The sequence below is a fragment of the Panthera uncia genome, chromosome E1, assembly GCF_023721935.1.
Source record: "Panthera uncia isolate 11264 chromosome E1, Puncia_PCG_1.0, whole genome shotgun sequence".
In the NCBI taxonomy this organism is placed as follows: domain Eukaryota; kingdom Metazoa; phylum Chordata; class Mammalia; order Carnivora; family Felidae; genus Panthera; species Panthera uncia.
Window position 1 is genome coordinate 33,213,412 of NC_064814.1, and position 15,676 is coordinate 33,229,087.

The following is a 15,676-nucleotide window of genomic DNA, read 5'->3' on the forward strand; positions in this document are numbered from 1 at the left end:
TTCCATATTGATATGCATAGTTCTACCTCATTTGTTTTAACTTCTGCATAGTATTCCATATGTAAATTACTAGGCCTGTCCTCCAGAAACTCTGATTTGAAATTTTGGAATGGAGCTTGAGTTGTTTTTGTTTTGTTTTGTTTTGTTTTGTTTTATTCAAATAAGTACCCCAGATTATTCTCTTTAATTTTAGGAAACATTGCCATAGTTTTTTAACCATTGACATATTTTTTTTTCACTGTGAATACACAGATGTTTATTATAGAAAATTTGGACATTTCAGAAAAACCATGGATATATTATTGATGAACATTTAAGCTGTTTGCATTGTTTCACAGTTATAAACACAGCTATACTGCCTGCTTATGCACACATGCTAGTTCCCTCCGTGATAGACTGAGAAGTGACATTTTCTGGTTATTCTAAGGGCTTGGCTTTTTAAATTTTAGTGGTTACTAATTTGTCTTTTTTGTTGTTTTCTTTCTTTTTTTTTTTTTTAAAGTTTATTTATTTTTGATAGAGGGAGAGTGTGGGCGGGGAGGGCAGAGAGAGAGAGGGACACAGAATCCGAAGCAGGCTCCAGGCTCTGAGCTGTCAGCACAGAGCCTGATGCAGGGCACGAACTCACAAACTGTGAGATCATGACCTGAGGCAAAGTCTGACGCTTAACCGACTGAACCACCCAGGCGCCCATTTATATTTCTTATATTTGTTCTTATCTCATTTAACTTTAATCTGTAACATTCTTTTAGGAATGAATAACTATATTCTTTTATAGATAAGGAAACTGAGGCTCAGAAAATAACTTACTCCAGGTCAAGTGGATGAAGAACTTTTGGAATACAGAGTTGTCGTGCTCCAAAGAAGAAACAAGAGTAGAAAGAATTAACTATTGTGTTCTAATCTCCTTCATGTTATCGATAATAGAATATTTCTCTTTGAGGACAGCTGCTTCGCAGGTTCATTATCTAAGAGATTTACTGGTAGTGTCAACGTTTGCAAAAAAGGAATCTTGTCTCTAGGGCATACATTTATATTTGATTTTAGCTGATAAGATGGAATAGTTAATACTTAAAATATTTTCAATATAATCTTGAAATACAGAGGTTAAGACAAATATATTAAACTTTTATGTTTAGAATAAATATTTCAGTGGGAAAAGTGTTACTACTCTTTTTAGTTTTTTTCAGGTACTGTTCAGGACTGATTGATCATGTTCTGGCTAATTTATAAATTTATTTCTTTCTCAACTATTTTTCTTTTTTCTGTGTTTAGATGCCCGCCACTGATGGATATCACTCTACACATGTTGAATGGATACCTTCTTGCATCCAAAGCCTATCTTAGCGCTCATCTGAAGGAAACAGCAGAGCAAGATAGGCCTTCTCAGAATAATACAATAGGCTTAGTTGGGCAAACTGATGGCCCAGAAGTTACCAGAGAAGAATTGAAAAATGCATTACTGGCTGCTCAGGTAATAAAATAGAATTTAGTCTAGAAAGGCATGAGCTTCTGTCTTAATATAATGAGTTAAATAGATGTTATTTGATAGCCCTCTGTGTACAATGGTGACATATTATGAATTTCTTTTTTTTTTTTTTTTTAATGTTTATTTATTTTGAGAGAGAGAGAGAGACAGAGAGACAGAATGTGAATGGGGGAGGGTCAGAGAGAGACGGAGACACAGAATCAGGCTCCAGGCTCTGAGCTGTCAGCACAGAGCCTGATGCGGGGCCTGAACCCACAAACTGCGAGATCATGACCTAAGCCGAAGTCGGACACTTAACCAACTGAGCGCCCACCCAGGTGCCCCATGAATTTCTTACATTACAGAATGTATTATAATGGTATTACCTTTGCCACTGAATATCAAATGGACTGTATTACTAAAATTAGGAATAATCTTTATGATATTAGGTTAATAGCCATTTATTTTATTTTATTTTATTTTATTTTATTTTATTTTATTTTATTTTATTTATTTTTTGGTTAACAGCCGTTTAAACAAGATTTACATTTTAACAAAATATAAAACTTTTGTTTCTTAAAATCAAATTGTGGAGACAAATAGAACAAGAAGTATATATATAATAAAATGTCATGTAGTGGTAAATAGTATGACAACATAAGGAGTTTGGTTTTATATTTAGAAAAGTTTTATAACAATGTAGAATTTTACTGAAACCTTAAGTAGTCATTTTTTGAATAAGACAGGTGATGTGAGATGATTAAATGTTAAACAATTTGAAGTCTTTAAAGTAGAAATGTTTTCTTAGTTTGAAATATATTTTCTGAGGGACGCCTGGGTGGCTCAGTCAGTTGAGAATCTGACTCTTTTTTTTTTAAGCTTTTGTTTATATATTTTAGGAAAGAGAGAGAGTGAGAGCAAGTAGGGGAGAGGCAGAGAGATAGAGGCAAAGAGAATCCCGAGTAGGCTCCACACTATCAGTGCAGAGCCTGACACAGGGCTCAGTCTTATGAATCATGAGATCATGACCTGAGCCAAGGTCCGGAGTCAGACACTTAATCAACTGAGCCACCCAGGCACCCCAAGCGTCTGAGTCTTGATTTCAGCTCTGGTCATGATCCCAGGATCGTGGGATCAAGCCCCGTGTTGGGCTCCGTGCTGAGTGTGGAGCCTGCTTAAGATTCTCTCTCTCTTTCTGCCCCTCTCCCTCCCTCACGTGCTTTTTCTCTCTCTAAAATAAAATAAAGAACAACCAAAAAACAAAAACAAAAGCTGGAACCGAGATATATTTTTTGAAATATTTTCATTGGCAGTTAATGGAATTCGAATAATAATATAAGTCCATAGTCCCTTATCTGTGATACAGAAATCCAAAAAACTATGAAAACCGAAGCATTTTTTTGGTAATTCAGTTGGCAGAAAAACCTGACCTGATGTGGTCTCATTTGTGACCTGAATTGATATGAAGCTATTTATGGCCTTATCCCACTTATTTGTGAATATTGTTCTGCTGTAGAAATGTGAATATGTTTGACTGCAGTGTGTGCTACCCTAGTCTCTGCTGGAGGTATTATATAATATTAAAAAGAATTCTGGGGGCACCTGGCTGGCTCAGTCAGTGGAGCATGCGACTCTTGATCTTGGGGTCGTGAGTTTGAGCCCCATGTTGGGCATAGAGCTTTCTTAAAAAAAAAAAAAAAAAGATTTCTGAGTTCTAAAAGAAATCTGGCTCTCAGTTTCAGATAAGGGATTGAGGATTGTAATAGCTGCCATTTACATAATGCTTGTTATATGCTGAATGCTATTCTAATTTCTTTATATATTTAATTTAATTTATATATAATTATATATGTAATATATATGTTACATATTATTTATATAATTTATATTATATATTTAATCTAATACTAATCTAAGTTCTTTATCTTATTTAATCTTCACAGCCAATCTGTGAGGTATGGAGTATTATCATCTCCATTTTTATAGATTAGGAAAATAAGACTTAGGGAGGTTAAGTCACTTGCTCAAGGCCACACATTTAGTAAGTGGCAGAGCTAGTATTCAAGCCTGGGTAGTCTGGCACCAGAGTCTACAAACAAAAACACAACAAATCAATAACAACCCCAAACCAAAAACCCTTCAACCCAAGAATTATAAAGTAAAGCTGACCTTACTTCATTAATGATTATAATGTAAGGCTAACCTTACTTTATGATCAAGTTCTGAAAACAGTTAGGTGAAGTAATTGTTTTCTTCCATTCCAGGCAATGGCTATCTTCCAGAGATAGATACATCAGGTTGTGTGTGTGTGTGTGTGTGTGTGTATATATTTTTTTTTTTTTTTAACTTTTTCCTGCTAGGTAAGAGTGATTATAGCTCTCCTTTATATGTAGGGGCATTGAGTAGATCACCCTCAGGAAATTACTGTTCTATGAAATGACACTCAAGCTTGTAGACTGAGCAACAATGAGTTGTATAGGTGGAATAGATCGTAAGGCAGAACTTTTCCTTGCAAAACCAGGGTCTTAAAGAGCTCATCTTCAAATTAAAAGGGAAAAAGAGCTTTAGGAGGTGACTTTTAGGCATTAATTATTAACCACCATCTTCAGAGGAATTAATTAGTTGGTGAGAAAAAAGGCCAGGTGAGAAAAAGAGGAGAATGCAGGATAGGATCTTTGGAAATGTAGGAATTTAAGAGAAAGGAAAGGAGATTCTGGTAGAAGTTATTTTTTGCTTAGGGCCTGTTTTGGATGTCATCGAATCAGAATACTCTTCTAGTAGATATTCTTAAACTGGAGTCCATGGATCTACCTTAGTGATATGTGACTACCCTGAAATTATATATTTGTTTACATTTTAATTTTTTTAAAGCTTTTATTTAAATTCTAGTTAGTTAAGATATAGTGTATTGTTGAGTTCAGGAGTAGAATTTAATGATTCATCACTTGCATATAACATCCAGTGTTCATCTCCAGTGTTCATCACAAGTGCCCTCCTTAATGCCCATCACCCATTTTGCTCATCCCCCACCCAGCTCCCTTCCAGCAAATCCTGTTTGTTCTCTGTAGTTAAGAGTCTTTTATGGGTGTGCCTCCCTCTCTTTTTTCCCCCCCTTACCCCTGTGTTCATCTTTTTTTTGTGTGTGTGTTTAGTTTTGAGAGAGAGACACAGTATGAGCAGGGGAGATACAGAGAGAGGGAGACATAGAATCTGAAGCAGGCTCCAGGCTCTGAGCTGTCAGTACAGAGCCCGAGGAGGAGCTCAAACTCACAGACCTGACCGTGAGATCTTGACCTGAGCTGAAGTCAGACGCTTAACCAACTGAGCCACCCAGGCGCCCCACCCCCCTTTTTTTAATTAATTTTTTTTTTTGAGAGAGAGAAGTTTGCAAGTGGGGGAGGGTCAGAGGGAGAACGGAGATAAAGAAGCTCAAGCAGTCTCCACACCCAGTGTAGAGCCACCGCAGGGCTCTGTCTCAACAACCATAAGTGACATCATGACTTGAGCCAAAATCAAGAGTCGGATGCTTAACATACTGAGCCATTCAGGCACCTGTTTTGTTTCTTAAATTCCACATGAGTGTAATCATATGGTATTTGTCTTTCTTTGGCTTATTTTGCTTAGCATAATGTTTACATGTTCATTTTTATACACAGAAGGTGTGTAGTTTTCTTCAGAGACTTAAAAGGGTCCTGAACAAGGACCCTAAACAAGGTGAGAATCGCTACCCTATAGATTGTTCACGTTTGCTTTTAAAAGTACCTCTTTTTTTTTTTTTTTAAGAAGTTAATTTACCACTTTTGTTCATGTGAAAACAAAATTAGATTTGGTTTTCAAACAAAATTTTCAGAAACTTCTTCAATTCACTGTTTTATTTGGTTGTAGGATAGTGCAGCTGTCCAGATTCTCTTGGAGATTTGCTTACCTACTGAAGAAGAAAAAGCAAAGGGTGTCAATCCAGACAGCTTGCTAAGGAATGTTCAAAGTGTTATTACTACTAGTGCTTCAAATAAGGGAATGGAGGAAGGAGAAGACAATTTGCTCTGTAACCTTCGAGAAGTTCAGTGCCTTATCTGTTGTCTGTTACACCAGATGTACATTGCTGATCCCAACATTGCTAAACTTGTTCACTTTCAGGTGTGTTTTCAAAGAATGATGCTTTATGGTTGAACTTTATTTTTGAGGGAGGGGGAGTGCTTTGATTATAAAGTTCATAAGGATCAGTCAGAAATTGGAGATCACATAAATGATCATAGTCCTTTTTAATAGGGAAAAAAAATCCATATTTTTTAGATTTTATTTCAGACTAACATGTTTAATTTATCTCTGTTCTAGTGCACCAGAAAGGCGAAATGCCAGGATATATGTAAGGCATAGTAGCCTTCTGAGCAACTTTTACATAAAGGAAGAAAAACATTCCTGTGTATTTTTCTCTGTATTTGGCTTATAGTTTTTTTATTTCTAACTTTTCCCCCCTTTCTTGTTGTGATAGGGTTATCCTTGTGAACTTCTACCTCTGACAGTCGCAGGTATTCCATCTATGCACATCTGTCTGGATTTCATACCTGAGCTTATTGCACAGCCAGAACTTGAAAAACAGGTAATGAGCATTTTGGAGCTTTAGGAAAATTTTAATCTCCAGTCTTTAGTTGTCAAGCATTTAACAATTTAATACTTTTTAAAAAAACAAATTTTTTTTTTTAATATTTATTTTTGAGAGAGAGAGAGAGAGAGAGAGAGAGAGCAAGCGAGCATGAGTGGAGGAGGGGCAGAGAGAGAGGGGGACACAGAATCCGAAGCAGGATCCAGGCTCTGAGCTGTCAGCACAGAGCCTGATGCGGGGCTCGAACTCATGAGCCATGAGTTCATGACCTGAGCCGAAGTCTGACACTCAACCGACTGAGCCACCAAGGCGCCCCAAATTTAACAGTTTAATACTTAAGGATTCTTCAGAAACATGTAACATTTTGGTTTTGTATTGCAGATATTTGCTATCCAGCTGCTTTCTCATTTGTGTATCCAGTATGCATTACCAAAGTCACTTAGTGTGGCTCGCTTAGCTGTGAATGTCATGGGAACTTTGCTAACAGGTGTGTAGCCAACAAGCATCAATAATAACAACTTCTAACATAAAGTAGTACATATTTTTCTGAATTCAGTAGCACGATGTTTTCTGTGTTACTAGTAGTTTATGCCATCTCTTCATTGATTCTTTTGAAAAATTTTCTGTTACAAATATAATTTACAGTGAAGAGGAGATGAATAGGTAAGCAAATAGCATCTTTTATTTTGTGAATGAATGTATATAGATGTAAGTAAATATAATAAGCTTTCCACATTTTATGAATGAAAATCAGATCTGCTTTCTGATTGTAATTATGTCAATAGAAGACAAGTTGCAATTTATTACAACTGCTTAGTTACAATTTATTTCAAATGTAATCATAATGTATAAATAAGAGATAAATATATAAGTTGTTTCCTTAAGTTTTAAAACCTACTTTAATATTTTACTCACTGTCTGGTTTGTAGAGTTAAATGGTATGAAAATAAACTAAAAGATATGAACTATATATTACTTGGCAACCAAAAAGAATGAAATCTTGACATTTGCAACTATATGGATGGAACTAGAGGGTATTATGCTAAGCAAAATTAGTTGGAGAAAGACAAATATCATATGATTTCACTCATATGAGGACTTTACGATACAAAACAGATGAACATAAGGGAAGGGAAGCAAAAATAATAGAAAAACCGGGAGGGGGACAAAACATGAGACTCTTAAATATAGAGAACAAACAGAGGGTTGCTGGGGGCGATGGGGAAGAGGGGATAGGCCAAATAGGTAAGGGGCATTAAGGAATCTACTCCTGAAATCATTGTTGAACCATATGGTAACTAACTTGGATGTAAATTAATAAATAAATAATAAAAAAGAAAAAAATAAAAGATATGGACTATAATTCAATCTTTTAACGTTACGCCTTAGTTAATTTTATATTCTTTCTTAGTGCTCCTATACTACTTTATTGATTTTTCTCTTCATTGTATTCACCTCATGTTATGATTAGTTTTCGTGGTTAAGAGCTTTAACTGCCTGAGTTCAGTCCCAAGTCCATCACTAACTGGCATGTAGCCTTGAACAAGTTTCTTAATATAAGGTTTATTTAAGAGTTTTCCTCCTTTATAAAAGAGGTATCATCATAATACTTTCCTCGTTCATAAAACTGTGAGAATTAAATAATACTTGTAATGCACTTAACACAGTGCTTGGGAGTAAGAATTTATGTTGGATGATGGCTGACTATTACATTAGATTGTAAACTCCTTGAAGGCAGGGATCAGCCATGTCTTAGAAAACTTAGTACAGAGCATGGTACTTAATATATTTAGTAGGCCATGTACATTGAATTTATATCTGTAAAGTAAAAAGTTGTTTAACTTCTTTCCAACAGTTTTAACGCAGGCTAAGCGTTATGCTTTTTTCATGCCAACTCTGCCAAGTTTGGTCTCTTTTTGTCGAGCATTTCCTCCCCTGTATGAGGATATTATGTCTTTGCTGATCCAAATAGGGCAAGTCTGTGCCTCTGATGTTGCCACTCAGACAAGAGACATTGATCCAATTATTACACGTAAGTAGTAACTTATTTTCAAAGTTGTTTTAATATATCAAAGAAAAATGCCAAAATCCTTTCCAGATTCCTTGCCTTAATTAATTCATTTTTTTTTTTTCCTTATGTTTCTAGGTCTTCAACAAATAAAGGAGAAACCGAGTGGATGGTCTGGAATCTGTAAAGATCCATCTTACAAAAATGGATCTGGGGACACTGGAAGTATGGATCCTGATGTACAGCTCTGTCATTGTATTGAAAGCACAATAATTGAAATAATAAACATGAGTGTTAGTGGAATTTAAAAAAAAAGTAAAACAAAAAAGTGAAGCTGTTTGCTGCATATACTCAATACAAATCTGCATCTTATAACAACTTTAAACTGAATGGGAACAGTAACGTCTTGGAATCATTAAACGATTCATTTCAACATGAATATAATTTAGAACTCTCTTAAGAATTGTGCTTGCTTGTATTTGATTGGCAGTTCTTTGGATCTACTTTGCTGGTATGTTTATATTGTAGCAGCAGAGCTTCTTTTGTTGTTTTTTGTTTGTTTGTTTGTTTGTTTGTTTGTTTTTTCCTATTGGGAGCACATTTAAGAACTCCTTATTGGAAGGTGAATTTGGCCTTGTATTTAGCATTTGCAATAAAGGAAAAGTGCCATGTCTTTAACTTAATTTCTTATAAAGATGAGTGGGTAGCCCTAGTTTATGGCTGTCAGCTCGTAACAGTGTGACAATGATGCAATGATGAGAGGGAGAAAAAGGGAAGGGAGACTTCAGGAAAAATTAGTTTAAATACCTGATAGAAATTGCTAAAACTTGCAATGCAAGTAATTACAGATGAGAATTTTAAGATTTTACATATTTGCTTCAATTTTTACTAATATGTAGACATATGTTTAAAGAGATACTTGAATAATTTGGAATTTTAAGATACTGGTTTAAAAGAAACATCTTTGTGCATAGAAGAACCTGAAAAGAGATCTCATTTTGTTGTTGTTTTTTTAAATTTATTTTTATAATGCTTTACTAACTTACCTAGTGGTCAGTGGTGGGAAATACATTGGTATCTAATTAAAGTTTAGGGCAGTAAAACGCACTAGATTGATGTGCTCTTGGTGTACCATTAGGATTATAATTCATATCTTAATTTTAGAAGATCTCTGAATAAAAAAATAAACAGTATTTCGACCTAAGGAAAAATTAAAAAGTGTAAAGTACCATGTGGGTGAAGGATTTTGCAGTTGTGTTAGTAACTTCCATTGATTAGGCAGATGCATTCAGGTAACCCATAATCCTAATTTTTCCCCCCTTAATTAAATATCCAACATAGAAGGTACTTTTCTTTGCTTTCTGAGAAATACCTGAATGACACACTCCTCCCAACCTCTCCAGTCCCCTGCTTTGAAACAGACCTCTTCACTTGTATAAGAAATTAGGTAGACTAATAAGAAAGTGTGGTTTTTTTTAAGAAAAGAAACTTAACCTTAGTCTTTTCAGTAGTGTATAGGCACATCTCATTTTCCTCCTTTGTAAAATGGAATTACTACTGGCCCTACCTCATAAGGGTATTATATGAGAACTAATTTGTAGCTTTTTCAAATCATGAAGTACACAGCATCACAGATGATAGAATATTTATACCTTTTATTAGATGCTTAATGTTCAATTAAGTAATTTTGATGCAAAAAGTAAAAGCATACACTTAAAAAATACCGTAAGAATTTTCATATTTTTAAAGAAAGCAGTTTTATAGTCTTTTAAGATTAAATACAACTGCTCCTGTTTTGTTTTGTTTAGTTTTTAAACAGAGGCTTTGGAATATTTTGTGAGTACGTAACTTCTAGGAGTTCAGAAAATGTTGAAATGTTTTCTAACTAAATGCAGTGCACATTCCTGGATCAATTTTCAAAGACTGGTCAAAACCTGCTGTGTTAAAATAACATATGCTGTTTTTCATCAGATTTGTTGATGATGTAAATAAAATGTGTAAATATATTAGTAAATGTTAATATTCATGTATTTTAAGTTAAGGTTAAGATTTGTCACAATGTGATTTTTTTTTATTCAGGTGAAAACAGATGTGTGCAACTATTTTGAATATTGGTTTATAAACATTCATATTCTTTATCAAATGAATTTGTAGTTTTTGTGTTTCATTTCACTGCAGCTAACTTGAAAGGGACATTTCAAGGTACTGGAATCTAGGGGTCACTGGCTCCAGGGTTTATGTGTGTCCCTTTCTGTTATGCCACATACATCAAATGACAATACAAAGTTATAGTCAGTTGAGAGCCTTAGGAATTTAGGAACAGAAATCAGAATAGTTACCTTGGAGCAGTTACTTAAAAGACTGGATATTTAAAAAATATTTTAAATTAAAAGAAATTAAAAACAATTTGTAAATGCAGAATAGCAATTTGAAGGTATTTTAAGGACTTATTTTTTATATATTATCCTTCATTCCACTGTCTTAACAAATTACATTTTTTGTACTTTCCCTTCATCTTTGCTTATGCACACATATTTGTCATATAATGTAAGTAGTGGTACCCACTAATGGTATACGGTTTGGAGTCTGCTTTTTTTCATTTAATTTTATATGGAATTGTTTTTTGCAAGTTGTTTAATTTTTATAATTACAATTCATAGTGATTTAGTTTTATAATTATTGGCTTCATGATGATTGAATTGGTATATTATAACCATCTTCCTATTACTATACGGAAGTTTATTATTTTTTTCAGTACTACAATAGGCGCTGTTATCAACTGAGGTATTATTACTTTTTATTAATTTTAGATTACTTATTTAGGATAAATTTATGAGTCTGAGAGGGCCAAATTAAAGGGTAGAATTTTTTTTCATGACTGTAAGTATTGTCATTTGGGGATGATGTAGTAAAAATGCAAACAAATCCTGCTGCTCCCTCCTGGAGCAAACCTCTCTCCCAAACCAGTTTCTCGAATTTGAGAAAATGTCTCAGGTTTTGCTTTTTTGGACACTAGTATTTTAATCAAGTTTAGCCTATACAGAACTTTTTAAAAATAACAATTCAGAGGGATCATGATTAACCTACTTTTGAGGAACTTTAAGTGTACTTCTTGGCAAAGAATAAACTGGCCTTTAAGGGCCAGAAGGTGGATGAGCCACAATAGAAGGTAGAGGTTACCTGGTGCCGGAAGACCTCGAGAGCGTTTGTCTGGTTTAATTTGGTATCGGAGAAAGCCTTGAGTATTATGAGATACTGTAGCCGGTTGTCATCGAACCTTTTCTCCTGGTTTGGCTCAGTCTGGCAATTCCCGCTTCAAGTCTCTATACCCTGACTGCTTATAAAGTTAGAATTTGAATTAAGTGGCACTGATGAGTGCTCGGAGAACTCGGCAAGACTTAAAGGTGTTTTCTCTATGTTAGTCTACGGACTTTAAGAATACAGACTTTGAGTTTCCAAGAAAGCTATACACAGGTTAAATCACCAGTTTCAAAAAGTCAAACAAAGAGAACTCTTTTCCTTTAAATCCTTGAGATTTGGACGAGTCGTTCACGCTTTGGGTAGTTCCCCTTCCGGTGTCGCCACTTACTTTGGGCCTACTTTTACTGCGGAGGCTTCCATTGGATGCCAGAGTCCTCGCCCCCCTAAACTCCCGCCAGGACTGGTTGTTTCATTTCTGGTCTTGGCGTCTGATTGGTTGTCTGAGCTCGTCCGGCGATTGGATGTCGGGAGTTAAGGGGTGGGAGGCGGGAATTCGTCCGGGAGAGCGTGGTTGAGGTGACTGATGAGGGTTGGAGAGGAAAGCTACAGCCGCCCGGAGCCCGCGACCAGGCATGGGTGGTAGCAGCCCCCTGAGGGAAAGAGGCTTGTGACCTTTCTTCTTTGTCAGCGCTCCACTGTATTTTTTTTTTTTTTTTTTTTTGCGGATATAGCTTTCCTTTTCTTCTGTGAAGGAAAAGCTTTCCTTTTCTTCTGCCTAGCGCTGTAGGCGTTTCTTCGGTTTTCCCCTGGACAGGCAAGTCTGTCTCCCTTGCCCGGGAGTGCGCGAAATCTGCGGCCAGGCTGCTTCCGCTTTCGCCCTACCGCCTTGCTGGCTGGTCGGTGTTGATTGGATCAGCCAGGGCGTCTGGAATCTCTGCGGGCTGAGGGAGGAGGAAAGTATGAGGACGGAAACTTGGGGAGAAGGGGAGCCTGTCCTCCCTTGATGGGAGCGGAGGCCCGTTAGGCGGCCGGGAGCGACAGGCAGATACTTGTGGTTTGTTTTGGTTTTGTTTTACTCAGTGTGCGTGGGAAGCTACCCCATTTTGAGATGCCTGTTGCCACAACTGGGGCGGGGGATGGATTGATTTGAAGGTCATATCTGAGTAACTAGACCAGTTTTGAGTTGTTGGTTCAGATTAAGGGGTTAGATTCCATCAGTTTCATTCTCAGAGCTTCACAGAACCGCAAGATATTAGGACTGGAAAATACTTTAGAATAGTGGTTCTTCTTTTAGAACACATAGGCTATGGTTAAGGTTATAATTGGTTTTCTAATCTATTACACTGTTATTTCAACCATCCCTCCATCCCCAGTTTGAGTTTACAATTTTTTTTTCACTATTGCAAAGTGGTACCGATGTATATCAGTCCCTCCCTACCCCGCCCCTTTTCAGTTATTTCCTCAGGATATATTTCTGGGAATGAGAAGTCTATAGACCCTTTTTAGAAAAATTCAGTCATGGCACAGAAACTTCATAGATCCCAGTTTCTGGATTATATATGTCGTAGGTTAAGAAAAGGTGGTTTAGAATTGTATCTATGTATCTTAGGTTAAGAAAAGGTGGTTTAAATTAGATCATTTCCTCTGTGTACCCATACTGAAGTTTGGGTACATTTCTGTACATTGTTATTCTTAATTCATTGCCTGGCTAATTTTCCTGAAAACCCGATCAGGTGGGTAGTGTTATTTCCATTTCACAGATGAAGAAATAAGCTCTGAGAGGTTAAGTGATACACACAGAGGAATTTATTTATTTATTTATTTTTTAACGTTTATTTATTTTCGAGACAGGGAGAGACAGAGCATGAACAGGGGTGGGTCAGAGAGAGGGAGACACAGAATCTGAAACAGGCTCCAGGCTCCGAGCTGTCAGCACAGAGCCCGACGCGGGGCTCGAACTCACAGACCGCGAGATCATGACCTGAGCCGAAGTCGGCCGCCCAACCGACTGAGCCACCCAGGCGCCCCTCACACAGAGGAATTTAAATGTAGGTTTGCCTTACTCCAAACTCATCTTCTTTTCATTATACCCCCCTGACCTTTAAAGAAGAATTATTGGGCACCTACTAAGTGTCAGGCCATTGTTATTACAGATAAGGATCTTAGTCTATAGAAGTGAAGAGACATGATCAAGGTAACATATCTGAGTTGTTTTCAGAACCTGGTCTAGAACCTGTACTTTCTAGTTCCTAGTCCACAGCTTTGGCAGAGCATGGATGAAAATCGACATTTGTCAGATTCCAAGACATGCTCTCAACTGTTGTGATTTATAAGACTAGGAAATTTTTTTTACTTCCATTTGTTTTGTTTAAACATTTATTCCAATTTTTATTTCCAGACATCTGTCCTAATGTTGGGTATCTGGTTTTCTTTGAGTGGTATTGTTTCAATATTGATTTTCATTTCTGTTGCAGTTAGGAATCTGAAGTAAAGAATAAAGCATGATGGCTTCAATGTCTGAATATACAATTGGTGGGGTGAAAATTACCTTTCCTTATAAAGCTTACCCATCACAGCTTGCTATGATGAATTCTGTAAGTATTTTTTTTTTTTAATGTTTTATTTATTTTTGAGAGAGAGAGCATGAGTGAGGGAGGGACAAAGAGAAAGGGGGACAGAAGATCCCAAGAGGGATATACCCTGAGAGCAGCAAGCCTGATGCAGGGCTCGAACTCATAGACTATGAGATCATGACTTGAGCCGAAGTCAGACAACCAACTGAGCCACCCAGGCGCCCCCTGTAAGTATTTTTCAATAGTTATTTTCAGTCTTTATTAAGATACATATGTTTATAATTCATAAGGCTGCATTCATTTTCTCAGATAGTAAATGGATTGAAAATATTTGCCTGCTTCGTTGAAGAACATCTAACCCTTGGAAAAATAATACCACTGCTAAACCATATATGTCCATGGATATAATGGAGGCAAAGGAGAACATTCTGAAAAATATTCTCAGCTCATTTGGAACTTCTATTTACTTTGCAGAATTACTGCTTTCTATGAAGTATTTGCTGTCTATTACACAGACTAGTATATTTTTTTGAGACTGTTTATATAGGCAATATGCAAACTTAAGGAAACCAACTTTGTTAAATACCAATATTTTACTATATTTACTGTATACTTTGTTTACGAGTGTAATAGAGTATTTATTTTACGTAGTTTAAATGTTACATAATGATACGATACTATACCTATCTTTGTGCAGAACTTTTTTTTCTCTTCACATATTTAAAATGTAGGCCTGGTGATTGTTAATCCATTTTACATGCTATATAGCATTCCATTATATGAGTATACCAGAATTTTTTTTTCTATTTTCCTTTTGATAGACTTCTAAATTGTTTACATTCTCTAGCAATTATAAACAATGTTGCTATGAACTTTATTATTCATGTTTCCTTGTGTTCATGTGGGTAAAATTTGGAGTATATACATAGTACTGTACATGCTGGAGTTGGGTATTTTCAACTTTATTAGGAATCATTAGTTTTTGTGCAAAGTGTACAGGGGTGCCTGAGTGGCTCAGTTGGTTAAGCATCCAACCCTGGGTTTCAGCTCAGGTCATGATCTCACAGTTCATGAGTTTGAGCTCCGTGTTGGTCTCTGTGCTGCCAGTATGGAGCCTGCTTGGGATTCCCTGTCTTTCTCTGCCCTTCCCTCACTTGCGTGCGCGCTCTCTCTCTCTCTCTCTCTCTCAAAATAAATAAATAAACTTAAATAACAACAAAAACAACAGAAACCAAAGTGGTTATAACAGTTTACACTCCCATGAGCAGTAGCCTCCCTTGTTTTTATCAAAAATATTCATGTACTATATTCTAGTTTTACAGAAACCGTTAAGGCACAAATTGCTTTTTTTCATTTCTTTTTTGCTTGATATGCTTTTTAGGGCCATCATAATTTTAGGGAGAGATATAAAGGAATAAAGTTTAGATTTCACTAAACATGGGTTCTTGCTTCTGCTCTTGCTGTGCTCCCTTAAGTACAACCTTATTTCTCATTGTTGTATTTGTACTTCTCCTGGAGAGATACCCTATGAAGTAAATTGCTTATTGATTTTTTCATTGTTTTTGTGTCCATAGATTGTCAGAGGATTAAATAGTAAGCAACATTGTTTACTGGAGAGCCCTACAGGAAGTGGGAAAAGTGTAGCCTTACTTTGTTCTGCTTTAGCATGGCAACAATCTTTTAATGGTAAGTAGTTGTTGATATTTTCAGGTTCCTTATTGGGACCTGAAAAAAATATTTTAATAAATTACTTTTTATCCTGAATGGTTCAACCATGTTCTAGCTAATTTAAGTGTGGATTCTCTTTTAAGATATTTCTTTAT

At 36.1% G+C, this 15,676-nt stretch overlaps 2 protein-coding genes across 3 annotated transcripts in view; both read left to right on the top strand.

The window, feature by feature from the left end:
- The window catches only part of INTS2 (integrator complex subunit 2), a 60,285-nt gene extending 50,059 nt beyond the window's left edge, over nucleotides 1-10,226 (top strand). For both annotated transcript variants that reach the window (XM_049636531.1, XM_049636530.1), the window contains exons 20-25: nucleotides 1,276-1,474; nucleotides 5,354-5,605; nucleotides 5,961-6,068; nucleotides 6,453-6,558; nucleotides 7,927-8,103; nucleotides 8,218-10,226. In XM_049636531.1, the coding sequence (XP_049492488.1) occupies nucleotides 1,276-1,474; nucleotides 5,354-5,605; nucleotides 5,961-6,068; nucleotides 6,453-6,558; nucleotides 7,927-8,103; nucleotides 8,218-8,387 (1,012 nt within the window). In that variant the 3' untranslated portion in view covers nucleotides 8,388-10,226. The remainder of the gene's footprint in view (nucleotides 1-1,275; nucleotides 1,475-5,353; nucleotides 5,606-5,960; nucleotides 6,069-6,452; nucleotides 6,559-7,926; nucleotides 8,104-8,217) is intronic.
- Nucleotides 10,227-11,806: 1,580 nt separating this feature from the next.
- BRIP1 (BRCA1 interacting helicase 1) overlaps nucleotides 11,807-15,676 on the top strand; it is a 202,466-nt gene continuing 198,596 nt past the window's right edge. The window contains 3 exon segments of the mRNA XM_049636532.1: nucleotides 11,807-12,098; nucleotides 13,759-13,874; nucleotides 15,428-15,539. Coding sequence (XP_049492489.1) covers nucleotides 13,782-13,874; nucleotides 15,428-15,539 — 205 coding nt within the window. The 5' untranslated portion in view covers nucleotides 11,807-12,098; nucleotides 13,759-13,781.